This window comes from Elephantulus edwardii, unplaced genomic scaffold (genome assembly GCF_000299155.1).
Source record: "Elephantulus edwardii isolate Elephantulus edwardi_28Jun2011 unplaced genomic scaffold, EleEdw1.0 scaffold00455, whole genome shotgun sequence".
Lineage (NCBI taxonomy): Eukaryota > Metazoa > Chordata > Mammalia > Macroscelidea > Macroscelididae > Elephantulus > Elephantulus edwardii.
This window is the reverse complement of record NW_006400205.1, coordinates 352530-368404: the sequence shown is the minus strand read 5'-3', so window position 1 is coordinate 368404 and position 15875 is coordinate 352530. Positions and strand designations below refer to the sequence as shown.

General features: G+C 40.2%; 1 protein-coding gene across 1 annotated transcript in view; it reads left to right on the top strand.

The window, feature by feature from the left end:
- The first annotated feature begins 11533 nt into the window (after positions 1 to 11533).
- The window catches only part of TMEM14A (transmembrane protein 14A), a 5842-nt gene continuing 1500 nt past the window's right edge, over positions 11534 to 15875 (top strand). Inside the window, exons 1-3 of the mRNA XM_006902815.1 lie at positions 11534 to 11603; positions 12762 to 12863; positions 15305 to 15392. Coding sequence (XP_006902877.1) covers positions 11534 to 11603; positions 12762 to 12863; positions 15305 to 15392 — 260 coding nt within the window. The remainder of the gene's footprint in view (positions 11604 to 12761; positions 12864 to 15304; positions 15393 to 15875) is intronic.

Sequence of the window (15875 nt, the reverse complement as noted above, 5' to 3'; positions counted from 1 at the left end):
TTAAGGAACAATGATGTCAGTTTAAAGACTGACATCTAAGTCATAATCTTTTTAATTACTTGTTATGCATTTGAAAGTTGTGCAACAACTAAGGGTGATAGTAGGATCAATGCTTTTGAGTTGTGGTGTTGGAGGAGAACATTGAATATCACATTGACTTCCCAAAGAGCAAACAACTAGGTCTCAGAGAAAGTTCAGCATTGCTCTTTGGAGACGAGGATGGTGAAGCTTCATCTCACATATTTTGGGCATATTGTTAGAAGGGTCCAGTCCTTAGAAAAAGAGATCATGTTTGGAAAGGTGGAGGGTCTGCAAAAGGGAGGGAGACCCTCAACAAGGTGTATTGACACAGTGACTGTCACAGTGGGCTCAAGTGTGTCAGAGATTAGGAGGATGAAGCGGAAAAGGAGAAGGTTCAGATTCATTGTCCACAGGGTCAACTCGAGTTTTAGTCTACTTGAAGCACCTAACAACAACAACAACAACAATTACTATTTCAAAATTAAAGAAGACATGTTGGAGTAGTTAGTGGAGAGCTGCACTGCTAGCTAAAAGGCCATGCCTCTGTGATGGGCACCAGTATGGTAAGAATTCACCAGAAGCTTTGTGGGAGGAAAATGGGCAATCTACTTCCATGGGATTTACAGCCTCTGAAAATCTGCTGAAGGACCCGGTAAGAGTCCGTTCAGACTTGACAGCAATAATTTGACATGACAGTAATTATTTGTGCCACTCTAAATCTTGTAATTTAATATGTTAATAAAGAAGCAATCTATCACATTATAGATTTGAAAGTTGACTATGTTGATAATTATTTTTTTCTTCTGTACTTTTTGTACTTTCCCCCCAGACTGCTAAAGGGTTTGATGGCACATGAGTGGTTAAGATTTTATGCTGAGAATGATGAAGAGTAAGTTCAAGGAACAGATAGAGGTGACTAGGCTTTGTGACAGATGGTGACATGAGTTAACAGAAGGTTGTTTTAGCTTCTAATACTTCAGTAGAAGGGATGAGAAGAATCTCAGTGAGATGTAACATTAGCTGTACCTTATAAATCCAGTGATTAAGATCTAAGGGGAAGTTCTTGAATTCAGTCACGTCAGTGGAAGGCAAGGCATTCTGAGAAGTTTTCGGTTTTATTGCGAATGAGGAGAGTATCCTGATTGTCTGAGGAGAGAAGACACTGGGGATGAGGATGGAGAAATCAGAGTAAAACTTATGTTGTTGTTGTTGTTAAGTGCTGTTGAGTCGCTTGCGACTCAGAGTGACCCTATGTACAACATCCCTAAACTCTGTTCTGTCCTGTGCCAATCTCACCATCTCTGATTCACCCATCCCAATTATCCCAGTCACTGAATCAATCCACCTCATAGGGGGCCTTCCCCTTCTGCACTGTCCCTCCACCCTACCAAGCATGATATCCCTCTCCAAGGACCTGTCCCTCCTTACAACATGTCCAAAGTATGTTAGATGGAGCCTCAGAATCCTTGCCTCCAAGGAGCCACCTGGTTTAACCCTTTCCAGAATGAATCTGTTTTCAGATTCATGTTCATGGTATCCTTAATACTCTTCTCCAGCACCACAGCTCAAAGGCATCAATTCTCCTTCTATCCTCCTTAGTCATTGTCCAACTCTCTGATGCTTATAGGAACCATTTAATTTCACATTCTGCTGCTTTATCCATCAATTCTCCTGTGACTCTTCTCCATGAATCTTATTAACTCCCTAGGACCAACTTAGACTTTTGACATGTTAGATGTAATCATACTACTTTCCTGCAATATTTTTTCTCCTTTAAAGCTGTTTTAAGCACAGAGAATATATTAAGTAAAGAATATATTAAGTTTTGCATGATTTAGTACATATTCTTAGATCTCTTCTCTAATTCTAAAGGATTTTTATATTGAGTCTCACAGCATTCTTAGATACACAAGACACCAGCATTCTTTAAATCTCTAAAGGGCTATTTTGAGAAAGGGGGTTAGAGTTTCCGTGTCTAGACTAGAAGGCAAAAGAAGTAAGCTGAGTAGAAGTTACTCTGAGTTATTTAATTTTGGGGAATAAGTTACTCTGGGACTAGATAAGATTTTAAACTAAAAACTAAAACCAAACCAATAAAAATCCTACCCACCAACATCAAGAAAACAAAGATTCTCACCACTGGGGCTGGCAGCACCATAATGGATAGCGAAAAGTTTGAGGTTGTTAACAATTACAGCTTGCTCGGCTCCACAAATAGCACTCTTGGCACTAGCAGTCAGGAAATCAAAAGAGTAATAGCATTGGGAAAATCTGCTGTCAGAGACCTCTCCAGAGTATCAAGGAGCAGTCAAGAGACTAGACTAGTCTAGAGTCTAGTCAATATAGAGACTAAGGTGCTCCTCATCCAGGCCATGGTCTATGCAATTACTTGCAATACATCAGAATGCTGCACAATGACTAGGGATGACAGAAGAAGAATTGATGCCTTTGAGTTGTGGTGCTGGAGGAGTCTTGAACATACCATGGACTGCCAAGAATACTAATTAGTCTGTCTTGGAGAGGGTGAAACCAAGTCTCTCCTTGGAGGCTAGGATTTTGAAGCTCCATCTCACTTAATTTGGGAATGTGGACAGGGGGGACCAGTCCTTAGAGAAGGACATCATGCTTGGAAGGGTAGAGGGATAGCTCAGGAGAAGAAGAACCCAGATGACAGATTGATACATTAACTGGGGCAATGGGAGTAGATGTGTCTGAGTCAGTGAGACTGGCTCAAGATAAGGCAGGCTTCAGAGCTGTTGTACATAGGGTCTCTATGAGTTTCAGGCAACTTGACAGTACATAACAACCACCACCACCACCACCATCAAATTAATCCAATAGTGACCCCTCATTGGGATTCAAAGGTTGTAAATCTTAACAGGAGGAGATTGCCCATCTTTCTCCGATAGAGCTGTTGGTGGGTTCACTGCTGAGAGTGGGCTCAGTTCTTTCGTTAGCAACGCAAACATGCTATGAAGAGCCTTCCAACTCAGAGATTCTATACCTTTCTCCTCACACATGTAAACCCAGCAAACTATATGACTAGAGTATAAAACCAGCATCCTGATCTCCTAGTCATAAATGGATTTTCCTGTAGACTACAAGGCACAACTATCATTCATAAGGTTTTAATGCTTGTTATTTCAGAAGTGGATGGCCAAGCTTCCTAATATGTTTTACTCTGAAGTTCTGACAGACAGGCACTATTCTATAGAGCAGATAATAAATAAGCGAATATATATGTATCCAAGATATTAAGAGCAGCAATATGCAAAACACTTCTCCAATATAAGACACTGACAGATAAGTGATTATAGCCCTAAAAGGAAACCATACAAGCAAAATGCAGGTATTATAGTAGTGTTCCCACATCCAGGCAGTAGTATGAGAGCCCCAGGTTTTAGATAGTGGGTGCACTGGTTTCCTTCTACAAGGTGGCCCAAGGCAAGAACAATATATCAATAGAGAACTTCCAGAAATACAAACTAGATTTAGAAGATACTGTGGTACTAGGGATAGCATTGCTGATGTCAGATGGATCTTGGCTGAAAGCAGATAGTACCAAAGGGATATTTATTTGTGTATTATTGATTATGTGAAGGGATTTGTCTCTGTGGATCACTACAAATTATGGCTAACATTGAGAAGAATGGGAATCCCAGAACACATGATTGTGCTTAAGTGAACCTATACTCAGACCAAGAAGCTATTATACAAACAGAGTAAGGAAAAACTGCATTGTTTAAAATCAAGAAAGGAGTAGGTCAGGATGTATCTTTTATACACACCTTTTAAGTCTATATGCTGAACATAACATTTTGGAGGCTTGATTTTAGGAAGAAAAACATAGCATCAGGACAAGAGGAGAACTCATCAGCAATCTACGTTATGCAGATGACACAATCTTGTTTGCCAAAAGTGAAGAGGACTTGAAGTGCTTGCTGTACAAGAACAAGGACTACAGCTTTCAATATGGAATGCATCTCAACATCAAGAAAACAAAAGCTTCACCATGGGAATCAATAAAAAGCATCGTGATGGCTGGAGGAAGGATTGAAATTGTTAATGATTTCATCTTCCTTGGAGCCACAATTAACAGCCTTGTCACAAGCAGTCAGGAAATGAAAAGACGAGTTGCATTGAGGAAATCAAAAGATGAGTTGCATTGACGAAAAATCTACTGTCAAGGACTTCTCTAAAGTGCTAAAGAGCAACGATATCTAGACTAAGGTATGCCTGATCCAAGTTATGGCCTTTTCAATTGCTTTTTATGCATCTGAAGGCTGGACAATGACCAAGGATGACAGAAGAAGAATTGGCCTCTTTGAGTTGTGGTGTTGGACATCTCAAAGACTGCCAAGAGAACAAACAAGTCTGTCCTGGAGAAAATGAAACCAGGGTGCTTCACTGAGACAAGGATGGGGAACTCTGTCTCACATACTTTGAGCGTGTCATCAGGAGGGATCAGTCTTTAGAGAAGGACATATAGTGTAAGAAAGGAAGATCATTGACAAAGGGATTGACACAGCGACTGTGGCAACGGTGTGAACGGTGTAAGAGTTGATGAGGCTGGCTCAAGAAAGAGCAAGGTTCAGAGCCTTTGTTCATAGGTTCAGCATGAGTTGTAGTGGACTCAATGGCACATAACAACACAGCAATGCTCTGATGGGCATAATGAAGGGTGCTCTTCTGACATTTGGCATCTGACACCTAATCACTTATAGGAGCTGAGACCTTGTGTAATGAACTCACTCCATCTGTTTGTACTTTAACTCTCTCCAGTAAAAACGGGGACAGCTGATGGAGCATTTGTTAAAGGCCCAGTGTTGCTGAAAGAGGTCTCCTAAATATTCCTTGAAAGATGCTGATGAATGGATTTGACTGTCAAAAAAGTCACATTACTACACAGTGTGAATGAAAGATAGTGTGAAATACAATGTATGTGAATTTTTTATGCAAACCTACAAAAAATAAAAATTAAAAAGAAAAATCATGCTGTTTAGCTCCGCTCCTTGCGGAGGCGTGCTAGTTCCGCCCTGTCCTGTAGGAGGCAGCAGAAACCAGTACATTCCTGGTCTCAAGGCCAGGGCCGAAATGCGGGCATATGGAAGTGACCAGCTCTGGCCTCCACCCAGGATGATGCAGCATCTGCTCCTGGGCCTTGGGACCAGGCAGGGCAGTGCCGAGGATGGACAAGGGATGGGCAGGGCGCATGCGCAGGCGTCCAGCTGAAAACGTAGGACGCAGGGGCGCAAGCGCTGGAGGCGGGTACTCTCTCTTTGGACTCCAGGTATGGTTCCTGCAGGCATCTAGCCTTTGCATTCTCAGTTTTAAATAAGCAAGGAGGGCTCGGGGCTGCAAATGAGTTGTGCATTATGCATTAGAGACCTTCCTACCCTAAATTTTATTTTAAAAGAAAACCAAACAAACAGGAAGAGTTCTTTGTTGAGTTAGCCCGCCTCCTCACCTCCATCCCTACGGTCCCAGCCCGGAAGGATGCAGGTGACCTTGGGAGGATTTTGCTGAGGCTGAGGTCTAAAGCTCTCTTGTGGTGCTCTGGCATTTGAAGCATTTGACTGTTGACCCAAAGATAGTTGCTTCTTTCCTCTAGCCTCTGCGAAAGAGAGATGCCCTCTTTCCTGAAGATTTACAGCTTTGGAAGCCCCGGTAGGCAGTTCCCTGTCCTGCAGTGTTTGTTTGGGAGAGCACCACCTCTCTCCTGCCCGTGTGAGGTCCCAGGGAGTTCGGGCATTCTTCGAAATCTGGAGCCTCCCACGTGATCTTCCTCCTCACTTCCTGGCGCTAAGGGGACTTGGAGAGGAGACTGGTGCACATGGCCCATTGCAAATATGCCCAGCAGGTTTTCAGTCTTACCCGCACCACTTAGATGTCACAAAAACAAAGCACTATGAGCGCCCCAAGGAGCTCAATGATGGATACATTCTTAGATTCTTAGCGTGTGAAAATGCTGAGAATACTCTCCCAGAATCTCCTAGTCAGTGTCTGAAAGTTTGGAAGATTTGGATCAGTACACGGAAGGATATTGATTGCCAGTGTTTTTTAGCAAACCTTTTTACTGCATGACATTCAAAATGCTTTGTGGCCTTTTAAAATCTTGAGAATCACAGTTCATATGTAAGAACATATCCTCTCTAATCCAGCTCTCATTTTCACAAGGCCCTCTGACTTCTGAGTAAGTTTCCTTTTGCTGTTCATATAATATAGTTACAGTGAAGACTTTTTAATGTTTACTGATTATGAACCAGGTACTGTTAAAAGTGCTTCATACTATCATTAATAGTGTATTTAATTTTATAGCTAAAGTGTTTAAAACTACTTAAACTTCTTTTTTTAAAATTGAGATGGTATTGTAAGTTTATTAAGAACTTGGATTTCCATTCATTCATTGTTGCACATTTTCCTCCCTGTCCCTTCCCTCAGTTCGCTTTTTTTTTTGGAAAAAAAGTTCTTTCACTGTTATACAGTCCCCCTACACCTCCCTCACTTTACTATGCAGGTCTTATTCTGGGCTTTTGTCATACCAATAATACCTAATTTTATACAGTTCTCTCCCTCATCCGTTTCAATGCCATGTGCATTATTTATCCTCTCTTACTTTTCCCGCAAACTCCTGTCAGTCCTGTTTTATAACAGTGACATTATATAGTATTGTCTTCTTGTGACTTAAACTATTCTTGATGCTTAAGAATAAGCATTTTATTGCCCACTTACAAATGGGAGGTAGCTTCTTGTCCTGATGTTACACAGTTACTAAGTGGTGGCATCAGGTTTGAAGCCAAGCATATTTTGTGGAATATGATTAGCATCTGGAGAAACACAGTAAGTTAGACTGGGCAAGCTGAAATGATAAGTCATTGGATGGAAGATAGTGCATTGTGGTCACAATCTTAAGATAGGAAGCCAAGAAGAAGTGATTAATCAGAATTAAAGTATGCTGAACAGCACTTTCATTGGCATATTTCCTAAGCCATTTATATTGAGAGTACTGCTTAGTGGTTTGGAGTGAGGCTTCTCCTAGCCTGAAATTGCAGCTCTGCTGTGTGACCTCAGCTTCCTTGCTTGCCTTTTATGTGTCTCAGTTTCCTTATCTGAATAATGACTTGAATTATACTTTTTGTTGTTTACCGTGGAGTTGGAACCAACCCATATCAGACCCTCCTGCGGGTTTTCAGAGGTGTGGGTGGAGATTGCCCATCCTTCTCCTGTGGAGCATCTGGTGGCCTCGAACTGCGTGCCTTTGGAATTGCAGTGCACCTTCCTGCCACTAGGCCACCAGAGCTCCCTTTAAATAATACTTAACTTCCCAGTATTATGTAATGATTAACTTGTTACTTTCAGTCCTTAGAATGGTGCCTAGCACAGACACCATGCTTATTCATTGTTCAGTCAACAAATGGTTTATTTGTTTTTTTAATACTGGTTTTCAACACTCTTGGCACCAGCAGCCAGGAAATTAAGACATATTGCATTGGGAAAGTATACTGTCAGAGACCTCTCCAAAGTACTGAAGACCAGCAGTGTCAGTCTGGAGACTGAGGTGCACCTGATACTGGTCATGGTCTTTGCAGTCACTTGCTATATATCAGAGAGCTGGACAATGACTACGAACGATAGAAGGAGAATTGATGCCTCTGAACTGTGGTGCTAGAGAAGAGTATTGAATATACCATGGACTGCTAAGAGAACAAACAGATTCGTCCTGGAGAGGGTAAGGCCAGGCTGCTCGTTGGAGGCAGGGATTCTGAGGCTTCATCCAACATACGTTGGACATGATGCAAGGAGGGACCAATATTTGGAGAGGGTGGAGGGAGAGCACAGGAGAAGAAAACCCTTGATGAGATGGATTGATTCCGTGACTGAGGTAATGGGGGTAGGTTTGTTGGAGACATAAGATTGGCACAGAATAGAGCAGGGTTTAGGGCTCTTGTACATACTGTCACTATGAGTCGCAGATGACTCGATAACAACAACAACATAGTGGTTTATTTACAGTTTGAATACATTGTTTCTCACATGGATCTTTCTCATTTCCTTCACCCCCTGCCCACCCATCCAATTGTGTGACCCTGTGATTAACTCTCTCCACCCATCCTCAGCCCTCTTCTTCCATCCTAACCCCCACTTGGATCCTCACACTCATTCTAACATAATGGGGTTTTGGGGTTTTTTTTCCAGTGAAATTTTTGATTTATTAGTATTTTCTAAAGTTGTAGTTTACTTTTTAAATTAATTTTAGTGAAAGTTTACAGAGATTTTGGATTTCCGTTCATTGATTATTGAACACTTTACTCCCTGCCCACTCCTCCCCCCAGTTTGCTTTTCTCTTTGAAAAGTAAGAAAAAATTCTTTCATTGTTATACAACCCCTGCACCCCCACCCCAGACCACTCCACTATGCAGTTTTCATTCTGGACTCTTGTCATGACAATAATACCTAATCATATATTCCTCCTAAACAATTCTCTCATTTATCTGTTTCAATGCAGTATACATTATTTATCCCCTCTTTTCTTAGTTTCTCCCCAACTTTGATGTCAGTCCTATTTTACAACAGTGGCACTATGCTGTATTTGTCCTTTTGTGATTGAGATATTTCACTCAGCATAATGTCCTCCAGGGTCACCCATTTTGTATAATAATTCATGAGTTCCTTGTTTTTCAATGCAGCATAGTATTCCATTGTGTGAGTATATCACAGCTTCTCTATCCATTTGTTTGTTGATGGGCACTTGGGTTGTTTCAAACTCTGCTATTGTGAACTAAGCCGCGATAAACATGGGTGTTCATATATCTGCTTGGGTGGCAGTTCTGGTTTCTTTAGGGTATATTCCCAGTCGTAGGATTGCTGGGTCAAATGTTATTTCTATTTACAAATTTTTGAGAAAATGCCATACTACCTTCTATAGTGTTTGCACCATTTTACACTCCCACCAACACTGAATACGGGTTCCAGTTTCTCTGCAACCTCACCAGCATTTGATATTTGCTGTTCTGTTAAATTTTGCTATTCTTATTGGGGTGAGATAATACCTCATGGTTGTTTGTACCATAATGGTTTTATGCAGTATTTGTCCGTATGGGACTGAGGAAGTTCACTCAGCATACTACTCTCCAGTCCTTCCCAAGTTATCTAGTTACAAAATCATTGCTCATGCTTGCTGCATAGTACTCTGTTGTGTGAATATACTATAATTTCTCAATCCATTCAATTGTGGTTGGACATCTAGGTTGTTTCCATGTTCTTGCATTGGTTAATAATACTGCTATGAACATTGGGGTACAGGTCTCTGTGCTTCACTTTTCATTTTCTTGGGGTATATTTCAAGCAGTGGAATAGCTAGATCATGTAGAATATCTATGTTCAGCTTTTTGAGGAAATGCCAAACTGACTTCCAGACTAGTTGTACAATTTACAATCCCACCAACAATGTATAAGAGTTCCTATTTTGCCACATCCTCGCCAATATTTATTATTTGCTGTCCTGTTAACCTTTGCCACTGCTAGTGGAGTGAGGTGGTATCTCATTGTGGTTTTGATTTGCATCTCTCTTATTGCCAGTGATTTGGATCATTTCTTCATGTGTCTGTTGACCACTTGAATATCTTCCTCTGTGAAGATTCTTTCCATGCCTTTTGCCCATTTTTAATTGGGTTATCAGCCTTTTTCTTGTGGAGGCCCAGGAGTATTCTGCAAACTTTAGTTATGAAATCCTTGTCTGAGATGGTATTACCAAATGTTTGTTCCCAGTTGTAAGGTTTTCTTTTCAAAGGGATTTGAACAAAGTTTCTTCTTACATGTTTGCTAAATCCCACAGCACCACTTCATAAACACAGATGCAATCTCCTATTTTCACTCTTTTTCCTACAGATGTGGAGGATTTTTCAGAGTTGCCTCTTTTTCAGCTATCTTCTCTAGTGTGCCAGACTCCCTCTCTTCAGAGTCCTCCCCACAGTAAGTTGGAGGTTACTCTGAGATAAGCTTACAATTCTCTTTTCTGTTCTTATGGGTCAATTTGTTACCGTTTGCTACAGGATTCATTTAAATGGTGTGCTATGAACATGTAAAAAAAATTCTATTCCTTAAGGAGGAAATAGAAATATAAGACAGGGAATTTATGTCTAACCACAGGCAGACCTAGAAGGTGAACAGTAATATTCGGGACGTACAAGTACAAACTCCTCAGAACAAGCTGCCATATAGGAATAAGAGGCAGCATTTGCCCAACGATCAAGCTCAAAAGGCAGAAAGGGACAGGAAAGAAGAATAAATGGAAGGATAAATAAATGGAAAAGGGAGGTGGTGGGAAGAATGCTATTGTAGGGGATGTAATCAGTGTCATGAATAAAAATGTGAATTATTGAATGGAAAACCAATTTGGTATGTAAATGCTCACCCACCTCACAATAAAAAGTTGAACAAAAGTTACAAAAGCACAACTAGGAAATTTGTACATTGAAAGCTGCAAGAAACAAGAGTTCATTTACCTCTTCCCTTCATTTCCGAAGACTGGAGCTGGGATGATGATGAGTCTTAGCCCAAGGACCAAGAGTCAGCTGTGAACAGTACTCACACCGCCTGTCTGGGACCAGCGTGGTGTGCGATATCTTAGGGAGTCAGGGACATGATTTCACTTTACTTTGACCACTGTGTATTGGATGTTGCTCTCATTAAGTCACCTTTCATGTCAGGGCATCCTTGTACTTCTTCAGTGACTTACTGTTAAGTGTGGATGTCTCTGACCCCACAGAAGAGCTCTCTCATGGCAAAACTACGGACAAAGTAAATAGTGAAGGTGAAACTTTGTTGTTGTTGTTGATTGCCATCAAGTCGAGCACAACTCATTGCGACCTTATGAACAAAAGGCCTGAAGGCTTTCTAGAACTATCGTCATTTCTCCAAGTTCATAGAGTTTCCAGAGGCATATTGGTTAGGAAGTAGGTGAAACTTTAGCTCGACAAATAAATGTCCATGTTACCCCTTCTCTGTTGTTTGGTTGGTAGGGGGCCTAGGATGGAGAATAGGGATTACTAGATGAATTTGTTGAAGTCAAAGAATCTAGAGGAGAAAGAAGCAAAGATGCTCTCTGTTTTGTGTTGCAGACTAGAGGGGTCAAAGAGATTGGGAGGTCAGTAAGGTTAATAAGGACAGCAGGAGATTTGCAAAGAGATATGAGTGGGTGGTCTGGCTCCTCAGCGGGAGTATGTTTCGGGCATGTTAATGAAAGGTGAAGATTGTAGCATTATGGTCTGGTGAAGAGACTCTGCTGGAAGTCATATCTAAGAAGTGGAGAAGTCTTATTTGAGGAACTGAAAACAGTGGTTGAGTGTTAGGATCAAGACTGAGACCAAGCGTTTGTCTCCCATTTTTAGCAGACTAAAATTAATTTCTGGAACTCTACAGGGCATACATTCCTTTGATATAAACCTGCCCCACACACAGCCTTTTCTTTTATTTGGCCTTTCCCCTTTGGTTTAGGTTTGCAGCCATGCCAATGGACCTGATAGGTTTTGGTTATGCGGCCCTTGTGACCTGTGGAAGCATCGTGGGATATAAACGCAGAGGTGAGTCCAAACCAAGTGTTCATGAAAAGGGCATTGGAAAGGGTTTAGTGGCTTGAGGAGCACCTGAGTGTCTGTGAGTCAAACAGGATGCTAAAGACAGCTTAGAGGTGACTGAAGAAAGTAGGGGTTAGGTGGACCTGGATGTGATGGAATGTTCCATATGTATATTGGGCCTCTCCTTATAATAAAATTCTCATTTCATCTATTGTTATCAATTACTTCAGTGATTGATTTAACTCACAAAATCAAATACAGATTTTCATTTACATAATTTTAGTGCCAAAAATTTTTGTTCTGTTAATAATTGTGTGTTCCAAAGGAAAATTCATTAAAAAAATGTTTCCAACCTCTTCTCTTTTCTCATAGTTCGAATTCCTAAGTGCTGCAATTTGGAGCCATAAAAGTTCACTTAGTAGGACAGGATCTCCCCCCCCCCCCACCAAATTAGAAATTAATTTGTATCTTATTTTCAGTTGTCATCACATCCTAGTTAACACGTTGCCGCAAATGACGGCAAATGTGTTTCTAAGCAGGGTTGTCAGTTTAAAAAGTGTGCAGCAACATGTTAAAAGAGTAGACCAGAAGAATTTTTTAAAAAGTGGTTTCTAGTTTTTAGGCATAAGAACCATGCTGTCAAATGGCTGACCCACCGCTAGGAGGCAGGTATCTTACTCCTTCTGGCATTTTCTAAGCTCCTGCATTCCTCCGAATTCAGGGCTCCTCTGCTTTGCATTTAGGGTCCATCACCAAACAGTCATTTCTTGTCAGCTCTGTATGGATGAAACAAAATCAAACCCAACCCACTGTTATTGTTGATACTGGCTCATAATGAGCTTCCATTGGGTTTCTAAGACTATAAATCTTTAAGGGAGGAAACTGCCCATTTTTCTCACACACAGAGTTTCTGATGGATTTGAACTGCCAGAGATGCAAAGCTTTTCAATGGCAGCACAATATGCTGTGGTACCAAAGTACCTCCTTCACGGATAGGCATGAATTTATTAATAATTTGTTGTTGATTGATAAGTTAATAACTATTAACAACATTAATAATGGTCAGGGTGGAATGCACATGTAGGATTAGATTTGAAGTTGCAGGTACAATGATTGATTTGGGATTCCCTTTGTGAACTCCTCTTGTTCACCTCCCCTTCACAGGTGGTGTTCCGTCTTTGGTTGGTGGTCTTTTTGTCGGCTTTCTGGCCGGCTATGGAGCTTATCGTGTCTCCAATGACAAGCGGGATATAAAAGTGTCACTGTGTAAGTAATGTGTTTTCTCAGACTCAAACATTCGAGGTGACTTCTTTTGATAAACACAGTCAAATGGCGGGTGGTTATGTGCTAGTGTTGAAACTGAGTACAATCCTCATTCCTTTATAAGGAGGCCAAACCCAAATCAGTGTCACTCTACCAAAACCTCTAACAAAAAGCCACGGCCACAAAACTTGTGAGTAGAAAAAGAAAATTTGAAAAGGCAGGGAGTTATGTCTAAATTTTTTACTAATCCTCTTAAGTGTATATTTAATATAGAGTTTTGTTTTTGTTACAGTGAAAAGATCTAAAAAATAAAGACAGATTTGAATGAATTTAATTCAAATACAGCTTTTAGATCCTAGTTTGCTTTAGAACTGAATCTGGAAAAGCAGAGTTGATCTTTTTAAAATTTCTTCCTTTGTTGGGCTTCATTGGAAAGTATCCAGGGCAGGAGAAGAAAAGCTTTGTTGTTTTTGACCCTCAGGACCCTTGGGCTTGCTTTGTTTGAGAAAGATACAGTGAATGTCTGGAAAAGGAAGCCAAGGAGATTTTTTCAATATAGTTGGTTACATTCAAATTGTCACAGTGTCATGAAAGATAATACAAATTAATGAAAACACAATTGTCTGAGTTCTATATATTTAAGGTAGGAGGAAGAAGATTTAGTGGGGTTTGGGATTTTTTTTTGGGTTTTTTTAAAACATTATCTTGAATACAAGCTAGGGATATTTATTAATACTGAGATTGTATCAGAAGAGGAAAAGTCAGCAAAATAAAGTGGACTCTTTACCATAGCATTTCAGTAGTTATACCCGTTTATTGTCATTTTCATTTTATATCAGTAAACAGTTTTTGAAGGCTGTTCTTAAATAGTAACACCATTCTCTTACATGAAATCTCCTCTCTAACTGGTACAGCTTCTCAGTATAATATTACTTAGACAATTGCAAAGGCATTTGACTGTGTGGATCATAATAAACTATGGCTAACATTCAGAAGAATTGAAATCCCAGAACACTTTAATTTTACTCATGTGAAACTTAAACTTGTACCCAGAAGCTGTTGTTCGAACAGAGCAAGGGAACACTACCTGGTTTAAGATCAGGAAAAAGCTACGTCAGAGTTGTATCCTTTGTTCATATCTATTCAGTCTGAATGCCGAGCAAATTATTAGTGAAGCTGGACTCAATGAAGAGGAATGTGGCATCAGGATTGAAGGAAGACTCATCAACAACCTGTACTATGCAGATGACACAACTTTGCTTGCTGAAAGTGAGGACTTGAAACACTTACTGCGGAAGATCAAAGACTACAGTGTTCAATATGTATTGCATTTCAACATCAAGAAGAAAAGATTGAAATGTCATCTTTCTTGGCTCCACAATCAGCACCCTTGGTACCTGCAGTCAGAAGATCAGGCGGTGTATGGGGCAAGTCATCCATCTGTCAGGGATTTCTCCAAACTACTGAGAAGCAGTGATGTCAATTTGAAGACTAAAGTGCACCTGATTCATGTATATCCAAGGACTGGACAACGCATAATGATGACAGAAGAGTAATTGATGCCTTTGAGTTGTGGTGTTGGAGAAGAGCACTGACCATCCCATGGATTACCAAAAAGAGAATAGATATGTCTTAGAAAAAGTACAGCCACAAGGTTCCTTGGAGCAAGGATGGTGAAACTTCATCTCACATATTTTGGGCACATTGCTAGCAAAGGCTATATCCTTGGAAAGGGATATCATGCTTGTAAATGTGGAAGGTCAGCTAAAGAGAGGAAGACCTTCAATAAGATGGATTGACATAGTGACTGCAGCAATGAGCTTAAGTGTGACAGAGATTGTAAGGATGGCAGAGGATAGGACAGAGTTCATAGAGTTGCTATGAGTTGTATTTGACTCAACAACATCAAACACAACAACAACAGGCAATCACATCTCTGAAATGGAATGCTGTAAAAAAGTAAAGTCATCAGTCAGATTTCTTTCTAGTATAATTTTATTTCTCAGATCTTCCTCTTACAATATTGATACTTCTCCTTAACAGTCAGTTAATTAAGCGTTTACTAAGTATCTCTTGTAGTCCCAAATACAGTGCTTTGTGTTCCTGGTGCAAAGTTGAAGAAGCCAGTCCTAAACTTTAAGCTTTCTACTAGAAATAGAAATGTGGGTTGCAAAAAGACTATCAAGAGGGCATTTCAGGAATGGATTTCAACATATTCATTAATACCAAACCTGATATCCGATGAACTAGGTTTATAAAGTATTTTAACAGAGCACTGTGTCTTCTCAAGGCAATAGCAACTAAGGATCTACACATAATAGTTATAATTGTTGACAGAGGAGCAGACAGTAGGTATTAGAGAGCTGAAATAGTATCCACTTCTCCACAATGGAGCGCTGATAACATGTTTGGGACTCTGGCTCACAGGCTGGCTTGTCTTTCAGTTACCGCTTTCTTCCTGGCCACCATAATGGGCGTGCGGTTTAAAAGATCCAAGAAGATCATGCCAGCTGGGCTGGTGGCAGGCTTGAGGTGAGAAAATACTGTTTTGATCTATCATTTCCTCCTCCATTAAATTTTGAAGTGCTGAATTTTGGGCAAAAATTGGTTTTAATTTGAAAAGTCGAAATTATTTTTATGATAGTTAAGTACGATGGTAAAAATCTTAAGGTATTATGGATGCTGTCAGTGTTTTAGGTAATGTGCATGTGGACCTTTTTTTTGGATCCACTTGTATCTGATACCATGTACATCACCTCACCTTTCCACGAGATCCACCTACCTGAGACAGTGAACATATTCAGTTAAATTTAAGATTCTATTTCTCATACAGAATTGAAAAGAGTGTCAGTCTACTACAATTATTTTTCATTTTTAAGGGATGTAAAAATTACTTTTTTAAGAGAAAAGATAAATAAGGCGCCTCAAGTTTCATTTGATTTGATCTAACCAGTATCCTATTCATGAGGTTAGTTGTTTTTTAAAATTATGATTTAGAGGTAGCATTTTAAGTTA